The sequence below is a fragment of the Quercus robur genome, chromosome 9, assembly GCF_932294415.1.
Source record: "Quercus robur chromosome 9, dhQueRobu3.1, whole genome shotgun sequence".
NCBI lineage: Eukaryota > Viridiplantae > Streptophyta > Magnoliopsida > Fagales > Fagaceae > Quercus > Quercus robur.
In genome coordinates this window covers 27,427,716-27,451,428 of record NC_065542.1, presented here as the reverse complement: position 1 = coordinate 27,451,428, position 23,713 = coordinate 27,427,716, and the positions used below count along the sequence as shown (strand labels likewise).

The following is a 23,713-nucleotide window of genomic DNA, read 5'->3' as shown; positions in this document are numbered from 1 at the left end:
CCTCCTAAATTTAATGAAACTCATATTGTCTTAATACCTAAGATTAAGGATCCAAAAAGGATCACAGATTATCATCCTATTAGCCTGTGTACTGTGATTTATAAATTAGTATAAAAAACTCTTGCTAATAGACTCAAAAAAATCCTACCAAAAATTATTAGTGATACTCAAAGTGCTTTTGTGCATGATAGATTAATCACGGATAATGTCTTGGTAGCATTTGAAATTATGCATCACATAAATCAAAAGAAAATTGGAAAAATTGGGGAGATGGCTCTTAAATTGGATATGAGTAAAGCTTATGATAGGGTTGAATGGGTGTGTTTAGAAAAAATAATGGAGAAATTAGGCTTTAATTCCAGATGGAGAGGTCTTATGATGCAATGTATATCCTCTATTTCCTATTCTGTTCATATTAATGGGTGTCCCCGAGGCAATATCACCCCTACAAGGGGCTTACGCCAAGGGGATCCTCTTTCTCCTTATCTTTTTTTGATTTGTGCAAAAGGTCTCTCTACTTTAACCAAAAAATCAGTTTAAGATGGTGATATGGAGGGGGTGGCTGTTTGTCAAGATGCTCCTAGTCTTTCCCATTTATTCTTTGCAGATGATAGCTTAATCTTCTGTAAAGCTTCTCTAGAGGAATGTAATTCTTCGCAGCATGTTTTGAAAGTGTATGAAGAAGCATCTGGTCAAGTTGAATAGGGCAAAGACATCATTATTTTTCAGCAGCAATACTGATAGAAGTATTCAAAATGAAATTAAGACAAGGTTTGGAGCTCAAATTATCAAACAGCATGAAAAGTATCTTGGTCTTCCTTCATTGGTTGGACAAAATAGGAGAAATACTTTTAATGAGGTTAAGGAAAATTTGGCTAAAAAGCTTTCTGGGTGGAAGGAGAAATTATTATCAAAGGCTGGCAAAGAGGTTTTGATTAAGGCAGTTGCACAGGCTATTCCAACATATTCTACGAGCTGTTTTAAAATTTTTGATTCCCTTTGTGATGAATTGACTAGCATGATTCAAAAATTTTGGTGGGGACAAAAATAGGATGAAAAGAAAATGGCATGGTTGAGTTGGGAAAAATTGTGTGTGCCTAAATCATGTTGTGGGATGGGTTTTAAACTTCGGAAACCTTTTAATTTGGCTTTGTTAGTGAAGCAAGGATGGTTATTACAACAAGGTCAAAATTCTCATGTATAGGGTCTTCAAGGCAAGATATTTTCCTAAATGTGATTTCATTAATGCTTCATTGGGTTGGAAACCATCATATATTTGGAGAAGTCTAGTTGCTGCTCAAGAAGTTGTGAGGAAGGGGATGAGATGGCGTGTGGGGAATGGACAGAGTATACGGGTTTGGGATGATAAATAGATTCCAAAATCACCTTCATACTAACTTTCTCCTAGAGTTTCTCACCCACAGATTTCTTTGGTGAGTGATCTTATTGATGTGGATAGAAAATCTTGGAAAATGGATTTGCTCAAACAGGTTTTTATGCCGTTTGAAGTGGAGAATATTGGAGAAATTCCACTGAGTATTCGGTTACCTGAAGACAAACAAATATGGGCTGAAGCGTCTAATGGATATTTTTCTGTTAGGAGTGCTTATAAGATTGCTTTGGAGTTGGATAAACATGATGATAGGGGCTCTATATTTGATGAAAGTCATATGAGATCTTTTTGGAAAAAACTTTGGAAGGTGAGAGTCCCTCATAAAGTCAAACATTTTGCATGGAGAGCTGCAAAGGATATTTTACCAACAAAAGCAAATTTAGTTCAAAGGCATGTATTGGGGGATGGCACGTGTGAAGAGTGAGGCATAAATTCTGAATCTTTGTTTCATTTGTCTTAGGAATCCCCGAAAGCTCATGAGACTTGGCTAGCTTCAAAACTCTTTCATTCTATGTCATCATTACATTTTCGAAGCTTCATGGATTTATTATGGTTTGTTTTAATGGAGGAAAGGTGGCAAGAAGAAGAGTCAACTTTGGCCATTACTATGGTGTGGGCTCTTTGGACTAACAGGAATAATATTCACCATGGTGGTTTGAGAAAGAATGGAAAACAGATTTTTCATTGGTGTACATAGTATCTTGATGAGTATTGGGCTGCCACGGCTATTCCAATTAATATAATCTGCCTTTGGAGTCGAGATGGGTGCCTCTAGTTGATTTAGTCTACAAGGTTAATGTGGATGGGACAGTTTTCTTAAGTCAGAAACAAGCTGGGATCGGTGTGATTATAAGAGATAGCCAAGGAAATTTCATTGTTGGTTTAAGCAAGAAGCTGAACACACCTTTGGGAGCCATTGAAGCTGAAGCCAAAGCTTTTGAAGAGGGTATAGTTTTTGCAGGTGATGTTGGCATTTAGAACTTTGCGGTGGAAGGTGACTGTTTGGCTATTGTTTAGGCTCTTCATGATGTTTCTCCAGCACCTTCATCAGTTGCTCATCTAGTATATGGAATGATAGCTGCAACCTATGGATCACAATGTGTAAATTTTTCCCATGTTCAACGGCAAGACAATAGGCTTGCCCATCTTTTAGCTAAAAATGCTTTAAGCATTGATGCTGAAGCCAAAGCTTTTGAAGAGGGTATAGTTTTTGCAGGTGATGTTGGCATTCAGAATTTTGTGGTGGAGGGTGACTGTTTGGTTATTGTTCAAGCTCTTTGTGATGTTTCTCTAGCACTTTTGTCAGTTGCTCCTCTAGTATATGGAATGATAGCTGCAACCTATGGATCACAATGTGTAAATTTTTCCCATCTTCAATGGCAAGGCAATAGGCCTGCCCATCATTTAGCTAAAAATGCTTTAGGCATTGATGACTATGTTGCTTGGATTGAAGAGAGTCCTTATTTTCTTAAACAAACTCTTTTCCATGATGTATTATCGTTATCTGTTTGTGTTTAATGAAGTTTATGTCTTTTATCAAAAAAAAAAAAAAAAAATCCCCATCCCTAATTGAATTTTGAAACTGAAACTCACAAGAGAGAAGGTGGTCTAGCCCGCGACGCTACCTCCCTCTGTTGGAGATGGTGGCCTTGCCCTCTAAGCAACAACCATTGCCACTATTGGCAAAGACTTACCCACGCACTCATCACCACTCCCTCCTCCCATCTCTAGCCAACTCATCTCAAGTATTACACTTTTTCTTCTCTCTTCGTGGTTGTGCAACCCAATTAGGCCCAATGTGTGTACGAATTTCTTTTTGTGTTTGTGTTTGTGTCTTTGACAGGTTGGACACTTTTGGGACCAAGTGTATGTGTATACAATTTAATATTTGGTTGCTGATAATATTAAAGCTTTAATTTTTTGTGTGGCAAAATCTGTTTTGGGTTCAATTTAATTGGTGTCCTTAGTTTAGTAGTTTTGCTATTTCTATGGTAGTTGGTGTTTATTTGTTCTTGGAAAGTTAATAAGTTTCACCCAAAAACCAGTATTGGGATTGGAAATTAAGTCATAAGGTTCTTCTTTACTAATCACCTTGTTAAACCACATATGAGCTGCATTCAATTAATCAGTACTATGATTTGAGTGACAAATGGAAACTTGAAGAGAAAAGCTAGGGCCCAAGTGGAGTGAGGAAGCCACTATCACCGGCGGAGGGAGGCAATGTTGCAGGCTAGGCCACCTTCTCGTGCGTTTTAGGGTGTGTTTGGATTGAACTTATTATTGCTGAAACTGAAAACTGAAAACACTGTAGCAAAATAATTTTTAAATGTGTAAATAGTACCGTGGGACCCATTTTTAATATTTTTTTAATGAATAAAGTGGCTGTGGGTTCCATAAACAGTACTGCTACAATACCGCTACAGTACCGCTACAGTGCAGCTACAGTGCCGTTTGTCCCCCGGTTCTGCAAAACGCGTGAAATGTAAAAGAAAAAAAAAAAAAAAAAAAAGGAGTGAAACGCAGCAACGAAAACGCAGCAAAGAAAACGCCCTATCCAAACGAGCACTTAGTTTCAGTTTCAGAATTAGATACAAATGGGGATTTAATTTGGATTCGAGTTGGGATTTCAATTTTCAAATTTAATTTGGAATTGGGTCTCTGTGGTTCTTACGTATAAAAAATATTGTAACTATTTTATTAAAAAAATTTCCTCATCATTAAAAAAAAAAATGCTAGGTCACTATTCTATTAGTTACATAAATTACACCACTAATAGCCATTAACAAAAATACTAATGCAACTCATTTTTAAAACTTGAGAGATCAATAATACTAATTTGAAACTTGAGAGACCGATTGCTCTCATAGGGTCAATTTTAGGGACTAACAATGTAGTTTCGCGTATTATTTATGTCTCTTTAGAGCATTCATATCAAAGGTGCTATAAATTTTAGCATTTAACACCTCAAAAAATTACTTTATCAATTTTAACACTTTACTTTTTAATACACACTACATCAATCCGTTTGGATTCAACTTATTTTGCTGAAACTGAAAACTGAAAACACTGTCGTAAAATAATTTTTTAATATGTGAATAGTACCGTGGGACCCATGAATAATGTGTAAACAGTGCTTGAACAGTACATTTTGTCTCCTGTAAACTCATATGATATTACTGTTCACACACTGAAAAAAAAAAAAAACGCAAACTTTAAATGCAAACGTAAATCCAAACCATCACTTAACGTGAATGCTCTTCTAATTATGATTTTTCCAGAGTTTTTTGAAAGTACGAAAGTGTCAAAACCGGATGAACCGGTTCCTGTTGTCAATTCCGTAGGACCTTAGCTAATGAACAATGATGAATCACAATGACAATGACCGGTTTTGAAACAATAGTTAGCGGTTAGCGGTTACATTGTGTAGTCTATTGTGGTCCATCCGTCCACGTGGCTAATGAGTTTTTTTTTTTTTTTTTTGAGAGAAAGATTTAGAGAAAAGATAATTGTATTTTTTTGCAAAGATATCTTAATCAAATTAAAGACATCTCATGATTTGAGCTTAAAATATGACTTTTTTTTTAATTGCTTTAATAATTCAATACCAATAAATAAAATTTTCTAATTAATTTTATGTGATTTATTTTCTAATTAATTGTTCTGGTAGATAAAATTAAAATGTAAGTGGTAAGTGGTAACCAGTGTTTCTTTATGCCAAGTAAATCAAAAAAATTTGAATTTTTATAAGATTTACGAGAAAATGAAATTGAATGGTTGTAACTTTTCTAAATTATTTAACACTATATATTAAATCTAAACTCTAATCAAATTTTAGTTACATTCAATTTATGATAAAAGGCCAGTTGAAAATTACAGTAATATGCAGGTTCAGGTGTAGCTAGTGTCTTTTTTCTTGGATCAGGTTATCCTTTGGAGTTTGGAGATAGCATTTTCCCAATTCACGAGTCTTCTCTCATTCACATCTTGTATTATTCTTTACCAGTTGTTCTCATTTGACTTTATTTTTTATTTTTTATTATTAATTTATAATATTTTGGAATGACTGACTGACTATGAAGAGAGAAGAATTCCAATTAGTAACCTTTTCTTTCGAAGGCAATGGCATAATCCCCACTTTTTACTTCCTTTATTCAATTTAATACGCAACTCTGATCTTTGAGTCAAACTCAAGAACTACACCAAATGACAAAGGATGACTACTCAGATGAAGTGTTGATTGAAAAATGAAAATTTAATTGATCAGTGAAACAGTGTTCAGCATATTCAAGAACTCAATCCCCATTTGGGCTTTGGGACTAAAAGGTTTGTTGAATTCATCAATCCTCATCCTCTGAATCTTGAAATGTTACATAAAGGTTAGGTAAGCCATGCATAATACCCTTCTTTGAAGAATTCAGGGGAACAACAAAAATGAAAGAAAGAAAGAAAAAAAAAACCATTAGAAAACAATGAAACAAGAAATGGGTTTTCCCTGTTATCTGTACACACTCAAGGGACAAAATATATTGCTCTGATAGTTATATGGAGAAAGGCTTTGCATACACATCAAACGGTTCATTTGCAGTAAGCTGTGGTTCCTGTAGCAAAATACAAACCGGAAAAAGTTAGAAGATACTAATCGAAAATCAGCAAAGCATTCCTTACATCAGCAAAGCATTCCTTACATCAGCACAAATGATAAATATATAAGTAATACAAAAAGACAGAAAGGCATGTGATCAAATTTCAATTTATTAGATATAATTTGAAGGCATACAATTTATCTAGCTATAGTGCATCTTTAAGGCCTTCTAATAAATGTTACCGAAGAAAAGGGAGACAACATATGTCTTGTTGAAACTTAAGAATTAAAGGTAGTTCTTGGTGCAATGGAAAAGCATATACCATCCTACTACAATTTTGAGTACACTATCAGACATATTCAAAGAGATAAACAAACAATTACTTTTCTAAAAAATCATATGTATAGATGAGTCATCATGCTTTCTAACATTGGGTGTTACAGCAAATATTAGGCCTCAAATACCATGTTGGAATCATAGGAGCTGCCTAGAAAGTTTGTTGATGGCATAGATGCAGACCTTTTTTGAGTCAATTCCATGGGTTGGATGAGAGAATATAATACTCAAAATGAAGAAACTCACTTCTTAGAAAGTTCGTTGATGGCACAGATGCAGACTTTTTTAAGTCAATTTCATGTGTTGGATGAGAGAACACTGGATAGATAATACTCAAAATAAAGAAATTCACTTCTTAGAGCTGCAAAAAGACACCATAAATCACCTACTGAATCCTAAAAATCATTCACCACCTTAGAAGCATTTCAAGGGAATCCCTCTAGCATCAGAAACCATGGGTAAATAACGTTTTGGCCATGACAGGAGAGAATTCATATGCTGTTTTTTATCCAACAGGAGAGGAGTAATGTGAAGAACATAAGTTGATTTAAAATGTCTCATATAAGTATATAACCGTGATAAAATATTGATAACAGAGACAGATGACTCAAATCTGCTTCCTTTGTTAAAATTCTTATATTATGGTTGAGACTAAAAGCTTGTATTGAATTTTTGTATGTCAAACTCTCATTTCAATATATTTAGGTAGTCTACAATTCAACAAAGATGATTTTTATTTGTATGTGAGAGAGAAAGAGAGCAAAATTTCAGCATATTTATTTAGTTTCGACTTTAGCCTTGAAAATACTATGCCACCCCCAAGATGAGTTTTTGTCTTGTAAAATTTTTTACTTTTCAGAGGTTGATGAACCGTTTATGCTATATTCTGAACTAGAAATTCAGTTCTTGTCTGTTAGAGTCTCAATGGCTTGCCTTGTTGCTGCCATTCCTCACAAGTACTGCTGGACTGAGAGTGAAGTCTTTGAAAGCATCAAGCTAGGTTATAGTTAGCAGAAACCTAGGTTGAGTGGTATGTACTGGCAGTAGGATCAGATCATGACCAATTAGCCATGTGCTTATTGTAATTCCAGCATGTATGTGATCAAGAATTGGCATGTGAATCGTTAAAGTGAAGTTAGTTACTAACAGTTAGTTGTTATGGCAGTTACAATCAGCTAGCTCTTTAAAGATTGTACTTGCTGTAATGGAATGAACAACTAAGGAATAACCAATTTCTCTCTTTCTAATCTTCTATACTTTTCTAGTCTCTCTCATTTCTTAGGAGGCCTGGCTACCTCAAAAAAGCCACCCTAATCCCAAATCCAACAAATTCTAAATCACTAAAATAGAAAATCCCTAACATTGTCTAATCAAGTGTCGTCTGTATATAAAACTAGTTTTCAGTTTTTCCATGCGTAAATGATGACAATATTAACTTAGTGAAAGACACAATGCAGACAAAAACCAAGATAACGATCAGTGCTTATATTTTTATTTATAATTCAAATAACTAGAGAATTATAATCCTATATTTCCTCCTAATTTTTAGCGTTTTGGATTTATAGGCTAAACCATACTTTGGCCCTTGATAAACAAAGTGAATTTTAATTTGGTCCCTAAATTTTTTTTAAGTTCTGAATTTGCATTTGAAAATATTTTAACGTTGAGCAATCTAGTCTGTTCCAACCAAAATGGGAATGATGTTGTCACAAAAATTATGACATGGCAAAAATTAAGGTGTGCAACCTCATTGATTTCTGTTTGGCATTGTTATTCTCATGTGACCACATTGCTCAAAATCAAAATTTTCAGGGATAAAATTGAAACTTCATGAAATCTATGTATATCAAATTAAAACTTAACCCAATATTTCAGGAACTAAAAGTATAGTTTAGCTTTTTTTTTCTCCCCCTAAATTTTGCTCAGGCAGCATATGCAGTTTGCACTATGTGCCAATGAAAAAAAACTCACTAACATCAGCACAATTGTCTCTTTTCACAATACATGTGTCCAAATCAATGTGATTGCAAGGACAACCATACCTGTCTCAACCCGCTACCACTCCCTCCTGTCAAAAGCATGGTGAGAAGAGATGTCACTATACCACCACCACCACCTAGATCATCATCTGTGTTACGAATGGTTGACCGCATTGCATTTAGCATGGCTCCATATGTAGTCGCCTGTCCACGCTCAATGGCTTGGATGAAAGAATAAGTCATTGCACCAGTTGAAGTGATCCTTGATAGAGCCTGTCCACATAAAACATTAGCTCAGATCTTAAATCACCACTATATTTTACTTGAATGATAAACTGATGCCCAAAACTTTACGTCAGTATCTGCTGAGGTCTGATTATCATCACAGCCACTGAAGGATATGACCTCCCCACCACTTGTTCCTTTCCACACACCTGATCTAGGGCGATGGTCCTCCCATACATACCTCCCAGTCCTACATCCACACACACAGACAGATATATAAAGAAAGTGTAAGCAAGAAAGGACAATGAAAGGACATAGTAGAAAAACTAGACTAGTACCCATCAATGGATAATATACACTGGCAGAGACTTAATAAGGTTTTGGAAATTGTCTTGTAAACTTATCACATTGTATTATCAAAGCTATGTAACATAATATTTTGTGTGACAATAATATCCACTGAAAAAAAGGGACTCACCTATCCATTCTACATAGAAATGGTAAATCTAAAACGGTGCCACTATGGCAAGCATCTATGATTGCATGGAGCTTAACTCCACGAGGAAGAGGCCGGACAATGGTTTCATTGATCTCATCATCAATAATCATTCCCTGAGTTTGAAAATCTAAGGGGCAGAGTGTTTCATCATATCCATCTATCTCATCTCCAGTGTAGTTCCTTTTCTGTGAACCATGACCAGAATAATGAAAAACCAAGGAGTCTCCTGGTTGACAACCTTGCACAAGCCAATACAGTGCCATTCTAATGTTGCTTTTAACGGGATGTCTGTAAGGATCAGCTTCTTCTTCTGCGAAGTAACTTTCACAAGGAGACTCAGATTATGGCATGGAAGAAAAATACAGGGACATCAAAAAGTACCAAAAAAAAAAAAAAAATTGAATTCAGATTAAAAGGACGGATCTTTTTAGATTGTGGCTCTACATATAATTATCTAGTAACTTGTAATCAATTAAAACTTTGTATGTTTACACTTAAAAAAGCATTTCTAAAACACCTTTGATAATTTGATAGTTACAACAACAGGGGAGGGGGATTCGAACCCTGAATCCCTTTATAAAGGAGAGGAGACTATTGGTTCTAAATTGTTACATGCTATAAAGTAAGGATTGAGTGATGGTCAGTTTGTTGGTTTTAAAAGAATAAGTTTTTGCTTTTAGGGAAATATGGACCGCATCTGAATTCATACATACACTTCCAACTAGATGAAGATAAATATGGGTTCAATTAATTCTCTTGCCATCAAATAATGAACTTGGGATCAAAATTAACTTTCCTATAGTCAGGTAGAACCAAGTTGCCCTTCTTGATGCTCTGATTAGAAACAAATGAGTGGGGACTGCTTATCAATTGTAATCAAAGAAATAAGACACATAACATAGTAGGTATACAATTAAATTGACAAAAAATTGAGACCAAACACAGAAAAGACATAGCAAGTATTGCAAATAATGCATATGCGAGCAAATAAGCATTAGGACTTGTTCAGCAACAATCTGAATTCAGAAACAGGTGAATAAAACAACAGCAACATATGAGCAAAAAGGGAAAAAGAAATCTCTCTCTCTCTCTCTCTCTCTCTCTCTCTCTCTCTCTCTCTCTCAGCCCAAATAAGACAGCAGACAAAACAAATACACAAAAAATCCAACATAAACAATGAAAGGGAGAGATCAAAGATGAGGAAGAGAGTACCATTAAGCATGAGAATGGCAGACTCAGGGAAGTTGAACTTGTTGACCAACAAGTACTTCATGCACTTAGCATCATTAATACAACCCTTCAGCTCATGCCGTGAGTTCCTATAAGATATCCCACAAATGACAGCACGCTTGCGGCCGTGCACGGCCGGAGGCGGCCCTCGTGGCGCGTGGTTGTAAGGAGACGGAGCAGTGAAGGGTGGTGGTGGTGGTGGTTGGAGGCTACGAGAGTCAGCTATGCGAGTCACAGCATGGCAAATAGCACACCGGATTGAATGAGCACCTGGTGGAAGCTCTAAAGCTCTACGGCAGTTTGAACAATCTACAAGCAACATGTTGATTATGATGATGATGATAGAAAGAGAGTTTAGAGAGATCAAAGCTAGCTTTTGATGGAGATCGAGAATATATGTACTGTATGTTAATGATGATGAAAACTTGAAAAGTCTTTTTAACTTTTTTTCATGAAATGAAAGGTACAGAGAAGATGGGGGTTGTTGTTATGATGCGTTTATAAGAAAGAAAGAAAAAGAAAAAAAAAATTTTGAACTTTGAAAGAAAAGGGTAGGAAAGAGCGAGGAGATTCATGATACGATACACAGACTCGTTGACTTGTAGGTTTGGTCTGCAATGTATTAAAAGAGTTTGCAAGTTGCAGACGACGTGGGAAATGGTGTAGAAATGTTGGATTTGGAAGAAAAGCCAAGGAAATTAACGAAGCAAACAACTACTCCACATCCAACTCGACTACTACTACCCGTGAATTACACGGATTTATTTGTCCACACGCTTTATGGTTTGCACCAATTGATTATTTGTTTATGAAAAGAGTACATAAATATATATATATATATATATATATATATAGAAAATTATTCTTTTTGGTTTGGCAATTAAACATATCATAGGATGGTTCTAGTGGCTGCTCAGATTAGGCGTGCAATCCTAACTTTCTAGGGGAGGGCTACATTTTGATGATATGATTGTTAATTTGATAGCAGACAAGTTGTTTAAATTAAACTACTACTACGAATGGATGATTCTTCTTTTTCTCTCTCTCTCTCTCTCTCTCTCTCTTTTTAGAGCAAACTTCTCTCTTTTCTTAAATTGTCATTATTTAATGAAAAATTCTAGAGACAAATAATTTGACATATGATACCTCCTATGTGCCAGATTATTAGTGGAAAGTAAAAAATATAATGTCAATGATAAATCTAGATAAAAACAAAAAAAAACTTATCAACTCAACTGGTATGAAAAATGTTGTCAAATTTTTTATTGAGAGAAATTTATATTATGTTAGCTCTATTATATATATATATATATATATATAGACACTCTAATAAGAGACTTCTAAAAAAAAAAAAGACTTTCTCATTATAATTACGTAATTTATTGACTATTACAAGTTTACAACTGAGGGTGGTGTTATTTCCACACAAAATAAAAAGGGAAACAAATTCTAAAGTGGTTCACAACTTGTTATCTTGGATTAAAAAAATGAAAATTTTATCACTTACGTTACCAATCAAATGCAAGCTTTTAAAGTAAATGCTATAAAGATATTGATTCAATTATTTGGTATTAAGTTTCCAAATTGAAGAATGAAACACATCTTTTTTTTCATAATTTTTGTTCATAATTTACTACATTTGTAGATTATTATTGGAGCAACATCACTTTTACATAGACATACAATTAACACAATTTTTATTACGTACTAAATATAATATGCCACCTTGGCAATAATGAAAAAAATGAAAAATTTATTGTCACCAAACTGATTGTGAAAGATATCTAAATATACATGCACTTTATAATTAGAACCAACTGATAGCGAACACTAAATAAGAATGTTTTTTTTTAAAGCAAATAAGAATGTTATAGTTTAAAATTTAAAATTAAAATTGGAAGAAGTTTACCTTCAACCCATTATGTGGCAATTGATAAAAGGGTCATGCTAACGAGTGCTCTTAGGACACTCATTAATAATCTATTTTAGGAAAGTTTTGATACAATTTTTGTGGAAAATGAAAAAAACTGTCAAAATAATAATTACTTTTTTTTCACTTCCCATAAAAACTTTTTTTAAATTGATTATTAACCAGTACCCTTAGGGCACTCGTTAGCATTTCCCTTGATAAAATTATCTACATATAATTTTAATCACAAATCACATGACTCACTAAATAAGCTATATGATTAAGAGATTAAATTATATAAGGATGTGGTGTAAAACTCAAGTTTTATAATCTCCAATTTCAACATGCCACATCATCTTATTATATATTAAAGAATAAGTACAACCACACCCAATCAATTCTAATACCCATCTAAAAATTCAACAAAATTGGGAGTTTATTAAAATGTTATTAACTGTGATAGAATGCACTGAGTTTTAAGTAAAAAGCTAATATGATAATCTCTTATTAAATTGTGTAAAAAATGAATTTTACACTCCATCTTTACCAAATTCAAACTCTGTAAATTTTTTTTTTTAGAATACGAAGTATTTTAACACACACACACACACACATAAAGGAGAGGGAATAAGGTCTTAAAGAAATTGACAGTGATGTATATCCAAAAGGGTCTAACTCTTGGATACACAGTTTAGGCTTTAAACCTCTTTAATTCATGCTCATTTTCCAATTTCCGATGTGGGATTAACCCACTATTTTTTCTTTTGAGAATACTAGGTATTTTAACACACATACATGAGAAGAGAAGAGAAGATCTTAAAGAAACTAATAATGGTGTATATCCAAAATGGTCTAACTCTTGGATATACAGCATGACTCTATGATTAAATGTACAAGTGAATAGTTTTATAAATCATCACATAATGGGTTGAATGAGATTCATTTAAACTTAGTTTGGAGTAAAACTTTATCCATTAAATATATAGCCATAAATATTAATGCATGTTTTTAAAGAAAAATTTAACTCCTTTGTAATTAATTATGAATTAATAAGGGTAAATTGCAAATTACACCACTAAAATTTGGGAGTGTTTGAATTTTACATCTTGAAATTCTAGAATTTGGATTTTTCTCCTTGAAGTTTAAGGGTGTTTGGATTTTACACCTTGAAATTTCATAATTTAGATTTTACTCCCTAAATGTTGCATGGATTTTACACCCTTAAATTATAAAATTTTAGGATGTAAAATCCAAACACCCCCAAATTTAAATAGTAAAATCCAAACACCCCTAAAATTTAGGAGGTAAAATCCAAATTTTAAAATGTTAGGGTGTAAAATCCAAACACCCCTAAAATTTAGAAGGTAAAATTCAAATTCTAAAACGTTAGGGTGTAAAATCCAAACACTCCCAAACTTCAAGAGGTAAAATCCAAAATTTGAAATTTCAGGGTGTAAAATCCAAACACCTCCAAACTTTAGTGATATAATTTACAATTTACCTAATTAATGATTTCCCATGACTTCTCAATTCTCCAGATGGAAGAGGAAAAATGTAATCCCTTTGTAATTAATTGTGAATTGATAATTTCTCATGACTTGTCAATTCTCCATATGAATTGAGGAAAAATGTAACTCCTTTGTAATTAATTATGAATTAATAATTTTCCATGACTTATCAATTCTCCATGTAAAGTTGTTATTTGCAACTATTTTGTATTGATTTTAATTTCGTGCCAAATTTGAGGTTTTCGCGAATATTTCGCGAGTAAGGCCTTCCCGCGAGATACTCGCAAAACATTCTATTTTGCTATTTTGTCATATCTAATACACCATGTCTCTACTCACACTATATATACTCATATTACCCACATATTGTGAAGAGAGTTTTCAAAGAGAAAACCCTAGCCATAACCCTTAAGAGTTAGATATTGTCACACCCACAATCCTCTACACGATTTATCCTCAACTCCTACTAATGGTGTATTATAAAATAGACCAACTCCAAGTTCGTCCATAAGGGTCGTCCAGGGCAAGAATAGAAAAATGGACTTATAGAACCCTTATCCGTGACAAGGTCCTTCATCCAAAAGATGCTTGGACGACCTCCATACATTTCGAGCGTGCTTCTCTATACATGTTCTGGACGGCCTCCACATTCCTATTTTAGAGCACAAGTAAAAATCAGGGTTCATTGCTACAAATCGCTTCCAATGACGGTTATGGAAAATGAGACCAAACAATATAACTTCCATGGCAGTTATGAAAGTTAACTCCGAACCTTACGACCTCCTCGATAGGGGAAGTTATCAGACAAGTAATTGCTTCAAGTGTATACTATATAAGCACTCATCTACGCAAAAATAAAGTAAGTTTTTCGAACATTTTCAAAGAGATTGGAAATCCAGAATTTGAGAGAAATACTGACTTTACCATTGGAGGGTTCTTGGCCGGTCCTCCCTAGTCACCTTTGATTGTGTGTTCATCCTTTTAGGTTTCCTAAGTGATTTTCTTACCATTGAAGCCCGAAGCATTCAATCTACTGATTTTACTTTGTAATATCAGTTGGCACCATATGTGGGAAAGAGATTTTGTTTGTGCAATTAATCTTTATTCAACAAAAAGACTGCATGATTCGGACAAGATCAAGGGCCATTAGCCCAGGCCATGAAGAGAGTAGGGATGCCTCTAGTAATCCCCACCGTGATCGTCAGTCAAAGCCTGTTATGCAACCGTCCTCTGTTCAACATGTGCAGTCCATGGCAGTTGCCATGGCGGAGTTAACCCGTCAGAACCAAGAGTTGACCAGAGAGATTAACCTAAGGAGGCAACGACACGAAGGATGCGTTGAAGGACAAGCGCAAAGTCAAGAAGATAAAGTGAATGCTGAACCCGAAACCCAGTCAAGGGGTACCACTTCACGAAGGGTGCCATACTTGGAGAGGGAGATGGACCAGATGAGGAAGGTTATGGATGAGATAAGGGAGAACATGAGAAGGGCGAATCCCGTAGAGGATTTAGTTCACCGAACAGTCTCCCCTTTCACAGCTTCCATCAACAGTCACCCCTTGCCTCCGAAGTTCAAGATGCCTTCCTTGGATTCGTATGATGGGACACGTAACCCTTTCGATCATATTGCTACTTTTAAGACTACAATGCACCTTCAAGGGGTTCCAGACGAGATTATGTGTAGAGCATTCCCTACTACTCTTAAAAGGCTAGTAAGAGTGTGGTTCAGTAAGATACTTCTAAATACAGTGAGTTCTTTCGAAGAATTGAGTAAGTTGTTTGTCAATAATTTCATCAAAGGGCAAAGGCACAAACATTTCTCGTCCAACCTATTAACCATAGAGCAAGGAGAGAATGAAAGTTTGCGGTCCTTCATTACTCGCTTCAACAGGGAAGCCTTAACAGTGGATGAGATGGACGACAAGTTATTATTGGTGGCCTTCCATAATGGAGTTAACTCTGACTTATTCATCCACAAGCTTTACGAAAAAAGCCTCAAACCATGGCTGAATTCGTCCATTCGGCCCAAAATTTTATGAATGCAGAAGATGCGATTGTAGCCAAGAAGAGGAAGAGAGCTGAGAGTATGGAAATTGATCTCTCGCGTCATTCTGAGCAAGGTCCTCACCCAAAGAAGGGATGGATGGTAGAAAAGAAAGACCGAGACAACAAGAAGGTAGGCTTGTTGGTACGGAGTCAACAATATACGCCCTTGAACATGCCACTTGAATAGGTTCTTATGCAAATCAAGGACGATCCTTCTTTGAAGTGGCTAGAGAAAATGAAAGGAGATCTCAACAAGTGCAATAGGAACAAGTATTTCCGCTTCCACAAAGACCATGGGCATGACACGGACGAGTGTTTCGATTTGAAGCAGCAGATTGAAAAATCTTATCAGACAGGGGAAATTGAGAAATTTCCTTGGACGAGATCACAAGGACAAGAAGTTGAAGGGAAAAGTAGAAGAGTCATCACGACCCCCGCTTAGAGAAATAAGATATATCATAGGAGGAACCTCAACAGGGCAATCCTTAAAGTCAAGGAAGACATACTTGAAGGTAGTGCAGAACGTCCAACTCTTTGGATGATCGCCAAGGACGAGGGCAACAGACGAACAAGCCATCACATTCATAGACGAGGATGTTGAAAGGGTTCACCACCCCTATAACGATGCCATCGTCATCACTTTGCTTATTGCTGGCTACACGACCAGAAGGGTGCTGGTGGACAATGGAAGTTTGGCAAATATCTTGTATTATCATGCTTTTCAGCAAATGAGGCTTGGACAAGATCAACGTCGTCCAGTGAATTCGCCCTTAGTAGGGTTTAGAGGAATGAAAGTGCAGCCTGTAGGCACCATTACATTACTTGTGGTGGTGGGGGCATACCCACAACAGATAACCAAGGACGTGAATTTCCTTGTAGTAGATTGCTCATCCTCTTAATGCCATAATCGGAAGACCAACTTTAAATAGTTAAAAGGCAGTCACGTCTACTTACCACCTATCAGTCAAGTTCCCTATAGAGTATGGAGTAGGACAAATGCAGGGAGATCAACTAGCAGCAAAAGAATGCTATTTGGCCATGTTGGCCATGGATGAACAAGTTCAAACGATGAACATTGAGGAAAGAAGAGTTGTGGCAGAGCCCACTGAAGCGTTGGAAGACATTCCTTTGGACGAGAATAACCCTGAGAGGTATACAAGGATTAGAGTGGATATGGAAAAGAAGACAAAGCAAGATCTTGTCCAGTTTTTAAAGAAAAGCATTGATGTGTTTGCATGGAGTCATGAGGATATGCCGGGTATAAACCCTAGTGTCATTACCCATCGTTTAAATGTATATCCTTCCTCTAAGCCTGTATGACAGAAGAAAAGAGTGTTTGCCCCTGAGAGAGACAATGTCATTAAAGAAGAAGTTCAAAAGTTGACTGTAGCAAAGTTTATTCGAGAGATTTAGAGCCTGTTTGGGTAAGGTGTTTCCGTAACTCAATTCTCAGTTTCCATAACTCATAACTCAAAAATGGTGGGACCCATAGCAAAAAGGTTGTTTGGCCAAATGATAACTCTGTTTCCATAACTCTGTTTCCATCACTCAATTCTCTGATTTTTGAGTTATGAGTTATGGAAACTGAAAACAACAAAAGGCTGTTTTCAGTTTTCATAACTCATAACTCAATGGCATTTCCGTAAATAAACACACATGAGGGACCCACAGCCGCAACTTTTGACCACCTTTTGACTTTTTTTTTTTTTTTTTTTTTTTTTTTTTTCGGGGTTGGCGTTGGCTGTTTTTTTTTTTTTTTTTTTTTTTCCTTTTTCTTTTTCTTTTCTGGGTTGGCGTTGGCTGTTTGTTTTGTTTGTCTTTTTTTTTTTTTTTTTTTTTTTTTTTTTTTTTTTTTTTTTTTCTTTTCTGGGTTGGCGTTGGATTTTTTTTTTTTCCTTTTTCTTTTTCTTTTCTGGGTTGGCGTTGGCTGTTTGTTTTGTTTGTCTTTTTTTTTTTTTTTTTTTTTCTTTTCTGGGTTGGCGTTGGCCTTTTTTTTTTTTTTTTTTTTTTTTTTTTTTTTTTTTAAGTACCTAGACTCACCAAACTTAGTGAAAAAAAAAAAAAAAAAAAAAAAAAACCCAGACCGAACAGCCAACCCAGGAGGGAAAAAAAAAAAAAAAAAGCTGCTAGTTAAAAAAAAAAAAAAAACACTGTACCGTGACAGGTGTGGGCCCTCTAAATAGTGTGAAAAATAGTGAGTGATGAAAACTGAGTGATGAAGGCAAACGGATGTGAAAAATTGAGTGATGAGTGATGAGTGATGAGTTATGAGTGATGAGTGATGAGTGATGGAAATTGAGTGATGGAAATTGAGTGATGGAAATTGAGTGATGAAAAATCCTTACCCAAACAGGCCCTTATTATCCAGACTAGTTGGCCAATGTAGTAATGGTCAAGAAGGCTAATGGCAAATGGAGGATGTGTGTGGGCTTCACCGATCTAAACAAAGTCTGCCCCAAGGATAGCTATCCATTGTCGTGTATTGATCAGTTGGTGGACTCGACTGCAGGTCATAGATTGCTAAGTTTCATGGATGCTTTCTCTGGATACAATCAGATAAGGATGGACGAGGCAGACCAAAAGAAGACATCCTTTATCACCAGTCAAGGCTTGTTTTGTTACAAGGTGATGCCCTTCGGTCTAAAGAACACAAGGGCAACATACCAAAGGTTAGTTAACCATATGTTTTGTCCACAGATCGGACGAAATGTAGAAGTCTATGTAGATGATATGCTGGTGAAGAGTCTGGTCGAGGGGAAACACTTGGATGACCTACAAGAAACCTTTGATACGCTTAGGCAGTACAACATGAATTTGAATCCTAGAAAGTGTGCTTTCGGAGTTTCATCAGGAAAATTCCTCGGATTCATGGTTTCGCATAGGGGAATTGAGGCAAATCCTGATAAGATTTGAGCAATATTGGATATGAAGCCTTCCCGAAGTATCAAAGAAGTCCAGTCTCTTATCGGACGAGTAGGGATGGCAATTGTGGCCCGATCAGCGGGTACCCGGTCCGGCCCGACCCTAATGGGTCAGGTTTTACCCGGCCCGATAAAGAATAGGGTCGGGTTTGGGTTTTTTAAAAAAAACCCGAAGCGGGTCCGGGTTTTTTGTAAAACCTGACCCGAACCCGGACCCAACCCGACCCGATTACAAGTTAAGAAAATTAAAAAAAAAAAACCCCTCCTATATATATATATATATATATATATACACTTATAAACCCTAAAACTAATCCTCTCTCATTTCACAACACACTCACCAGCCGCCACTCTCCTCTCCCACTCTCACTCACTCTCAATCTCACTGCCGGCGCTGTCTCCGCCCTTCCTCAAGCACTCTCAATCCCTCAAGCGATCAAACATATTGGATTTGGCGAAGTTGTACAATTTGGAGACGAAGTCTTAGGAGACTCTGCCGCCGATGAAGAAGCCGAGGAAGATGTGTTCTGGTGTGTTCATGGATGAGAAGTTTTATGTGATTAGGGGAATTAGAGGACCTGATTCGAAGGTTCTTTTCATGTTTTTGTGAGCAAAATCTGGGTTTGGGCTTTTTTTTGGGAGCTAAATTTGTTGGGTTTTTTTTGGTGTTTCGTTGCTAAGATTTTCATATTTGCTGAGTTTATTTCTAGGTTTGCAAAAATTTATGGGATTTGTTGGATTTATTGTACAGATTGGTTTGTTAGATCTTGGCATCCGTTTGGATGGCAAGAAAATGCTGTGATTGCCAAGAAAATTACATATATATTCTGTTATTTGTGATTTTGGGATTGTTCTGATTTATGGGTGTATGATTTTGGGCCGGGGCCCGACGGAGCGGGTCTGGGCCCCGAAAAAAAATCTGATTAATAATCGAGGCGGGTCTGGGTCGTGAGTCCTGACCCGCGGGTCAGGTCTGGATATAAAGAAACCCAGCCCAAACTCGACCCATTGCCATTCCTACGGACAAGTTGCTGCCCTTAACAAGTTTGTCTCCAAAGCTACTAACAAATGTTTACTGTTTTTCAAGGTTCTTAAAAAAACGTTTGAATGGACGGACGAGTTGTCAGAAAGCTTTCCATGACCTGAAGACCTACCTCACTATGGCTCCCTTGTTGAGTTCGTCTGTGCTTGGCGAAGAGTTGTATTTGTATTTAGCAGTGTCCCCAGATGCAGTGAGCTCAACTTTGATTAGAGAAGAAGGAAGGGTGTAGAAGTTGGTCTACTATACAAGCCGAGCGCTGAGAAGGGCGGAAGGACGATATCCAATGATGGAAAAACTAGCCTTCACTTTGGTCACAACTTCAAGGAAGTTAAGGCATTATTTCCAAGCTCACGTCATCAATGTCTTGATAGATCATTCATTAAAGAAGGCAATGAACAAGTTGGAAGCCGCTGGACAACTGATCCAATGGGCCATAGAACTTAGTGAGTTTGATGTCAAGTACTAGCCAAGAAATGCGATAAAAACACAAGTACTGGCAGATTTCATTGCGGAGTTTACCCCGAGTCAAGGAGAACTAGACGAACTAGACGAAGCTCAAAAATAGGTCATCAATGTGGAGGGCTCATCCACATTATATGCATGAGGAATTGGAGTCATACTCAAATCCCCGAAAGGAGACAAGTTGAGGTACGCAGCTCGTCTAAAATATCAAACCACCAACAATGAGGCCGAATATGAAGCTCTCCTTAAAGGACTAGAATTGGCTAAGTCTCTAGTGGTGGAGTCAGTAATAGTCCAAGGAGATTCTCAGTTAGTCATTAATAAAGTGAATGGAATGTGTGAAGCTAAAGAAGGCCGGATGAAGAAGTATCTAAACAAGGTAAGGCAGCTCGTTAAGAAGTTCAAAGAAGCAAGTTTTGTTCAACTTCCTAGAGAGGAGAACATGGAGGCAGATGCTTTGGCAAAAGCAGCCTCGGCAGGGGAGGCTATGGACGAATTTGACAAAGTCCAATATATGCCAAGTATAGATCTTCCAGAGATACAGCAAGTTGGAAGAGAAGAAAATTGGATGACTCCAATAGTCATCTACCTCAGGGACGAAAGACTTCCAGAGGACAAGGACGAGTTCAGAAAATTGAGGATCCGAGCTGCCAAGTATGTTCTCATAGACAAGGTGTTGTATAAACAAGGTTTTTCTCAGTCCTACTTAAGGTGCTTAGCCCCGGATGAGTCAAACTATGTATTGAGAGAGATTCATGAAGGGGTATATGGGCACTCAGAAGCAAGAGCATTGGTTCGTAAAGTCATCCATGCAAGTTATTATTGGCCAACTATTCAAGCAGTCGCAAAGGCTTATGTCAAGGTGTGTGACCTATGTCAAGGTGTGTGACCAATGTCAACGCTTTAGCAATATTCCCAGGCAACCATCAGAGTATCTCACTCCGATGACAGCCCCATGGCCTTTTGCACAATGGGGAATAGATATCTTGGGTCCCTTCCCACTTGGAACCAAGCAAATGAAGTTTTTGGTGGTTGGGATTGACTATTTCACTAAGTGGGTGTAAGCAGAACCCCTAGAAAAGATCACACAACAGAACGTCAAGAATTTCGTCTGGAAGAACATTGTGTGCAGGTTTGGGGTGCCTAGGGTATTGATATCGGACAACGGACGACAATTTGATAATGCATTTTTCAAAGACTTCTACGAACACTTCGGAATTCAGAATCATTACTCCTCACCCGCCCACCCTCAAGCAAACGGTCAAGTAGAAGTGGCAAACCGATCTTTGTTGAAGATCATCAAGACTTGGCTTGAAGGGGCAAAGGGAGTATGGCCAGATGAGCTAGCAGGTGTACGTGGGCCTACAGGACGACTGCGAGAACCCTTACAAGGGAAACTCCTTTTAAGCTGGCTTATGGAAGTGAAGCAATCATACCTGCAGAAGTGCATATGGCCAATCACAGGGTAATAAGTATTAAGACGAAGACAATGAGGAGTAACTCCGCCTAAACCTTGATCTAATAGATGAGGTGAGGATGGATGCAGAGCAAAGGACAACAAGGTATAAAAACCTCATGGTTAGGCAATACGACACAATGGTAAAACCTAGGCGTTTCAACATTGGGGACCTCGTCTTAAAAAGGGTTTCCTTGGCAACCAGAAACTTAGCTCACGGGAAGTTGGGACCTAATTGGGAAGGACCCTACAGGGTTATCAATTGCAAAAGACAAGGGTCCTACTACTTGGAAACCTTGGACGGGAGGAAGTTGGAGCATCCTTGGAATGTTGAACACTTAAGAAGGTATTATTAGTAAGGTACTAGCCTAGACAAGCATCATCCTGGACGAGCCAAAGAATGTTCTATTTACCTACGTGTTATTAGCATTATATATTGTGTTAACTCCTCAGAAGTATGTTAGTTTTTAAACTGTGATGTACGGACGAAGTCATGGACGGAGTATGTGTTTGTATCTTTAAAATTCCCTAAAGGCATTAGCTTATGAGCATGTGCCTCACTTATGGACGATATTTATGTTATGTACATAATGTTGTGTGAATTCCTAGTTTTCCTATTGATTTCATCCAGATTAATTCACAAAAAGGCTAAGGCCCAAGATGAGTAAATTCTCTGGACATAGGGTTGTAACATCTATAAGCTTTCCTTAATAAGGATAATGGACCTAAGGTGTATTCATCTAATCAATGGATGAGGTAAAACCTAATACATTCGCCCAACCAATGGACAAGAAAAAAAACGTGCACGCAAAAGAAATATTCAAAATCCTTAAAAGGAATTTGACAAACCAAAAGTCCAACTTATGGACGAGCAAAAAACTGAATTTACCCAAAGACAAGTAAAGAATTGTCAAACCTATAGACGAGGGGTAATGCTGTATTAAGCCTATATAAGGCTAACAAAAGAAACATCATTCATGGACGAGTTATACTTGCAAAAATTTGAACAATGAAAAATATTGAACATGAATACTCTTATCAAGGACGAGCCAAGGTGAAATCAATATCTTGGGTACAAAAACATTCGTCCATTCAACATGTTTAGTAAGTAAAAGAAAAAATGAAGGAAATAAACATTCATTCACCAATTAAAGGGTGGACGACCTACGTCCAAAAACCCTTATAAAAAGTAAGCTTAACAAAGTAATTGTTTGAGAACTTGTCCTAAAACTGTGGACGAGATAAATGTACTTGAGTTACATTAAAAGGTCCAAAACAACAGACCAAACAAAAGGAAAAGAGAAGAAAAAATACAAGGGTAAACAAAAAATCCAAATCTCGTCTTCATGAAGGAGGGGCGTCAGCATTAGGGTCGTCCTGAGTTGGCTGGGTGATGGCATTGTCCTCTATGTTGATGTCTTTTGAGCTCGTTTGGAGGAGGGAGCTTGTAGCAGCACCACCAAGGTTGAGTTTGATGGAGCTAAAGTCAACCTCAGGAAAGTTTTCCATAGCGTCCATCCTAAAATCTTCAAACTCGGCTACATAGTTGGTGTCCAATAAGTCAGTATATTGCTTGGACACCTTGAACTCTGCAATTGCGTCTCCTTTTGCTTTTTCAAGAAGGGTACTCAACTTGTCATTCCTCTTTTGGAGGTGATCAAGATGAGTATCCTTCTCTATGGCATCAGCTTTCAACTCCTCAATATGGTTTTGAAGCTCTTTGGCATCGTCCTTGGCCTTAGCCTCCACCTCAGCCCACTTCTTGCACTCGTCCTGTCCAGCTCTATTGCCTGCCTAGACGCGGCGATGAACTTAGACATTGCCTACATAAATTAAAACTTGGTTAGACAAAATACACATGTATACATTACTGGTAGGACGAGATATAAAAAAAAGGGTTCACATACCTTGAAAAGGCCATGAACACTAGAGTGCTCAAAGTCCTTCAAAGACATGTCATAGCATGCTGCCACGTCCTTGTCTGTCACAACCTTCTCAAACCTTTCGCAGGCTAAGTCTTCATTTTCAACAAGGTTTTGAGGTACTCATCGAGAAGGTTGAGACGAGGCAGGCGCATTGATTTTGGACGGGATCTGCACAAATGAAGGATCTCTAGGCTCTGAG

At 37.0% G+C, this 23,713-nt stretch overlaps 2 protein-coding genes across 2 annotated transcripts in view; both read right to left on the bottom strand.

Annotated features, from left to right (window-relative positions):
* Positions 1-5,626: 5,626 nt before the first annotated feature.
* On the bottom strand, positions 5,627-10,930 carry LOC126700247 (metacaspase-1-like). The gene is made up of 5 exons (XM_050398299.1): positions 10,228-10,930; positions 8,995-9,325; positions 8,646-8,766; positions 8,355-8,564; positions 5,627-5,991 (listed from the first exon to the last, which is right to left on the bottom strand). Exons 1-5 carry the CDS (start codon positions 10,565-10,567, stop codon positions 5,932-5,934), a joined length of 1,062 nt encoding a protein of 353 aa, XP_050254256.1. The 5' UTR covers positions 10,568-10,930; the 3' UTR covers positions 5,627-5,931.
* A 1,545-nt stretch (positions 10,931-12,475) lies between these two features.
* LOC126700246 (uncharacterized protein At5g08430-like) overlaps positions 12,476-23,713 on the bottom strand; it is a 37,950-nt gene continuing 26,712 nt past the window's right edge. Inside the window, exon 11 of the mRNA XM_050398292.1 lies at positions 12,476-12,485. The gene's annotated coding sequence lies outside the window, so the exon portion shown is untranslated. The remainder of the gene's footprint in view (positions 12,486-23,713) is intronic.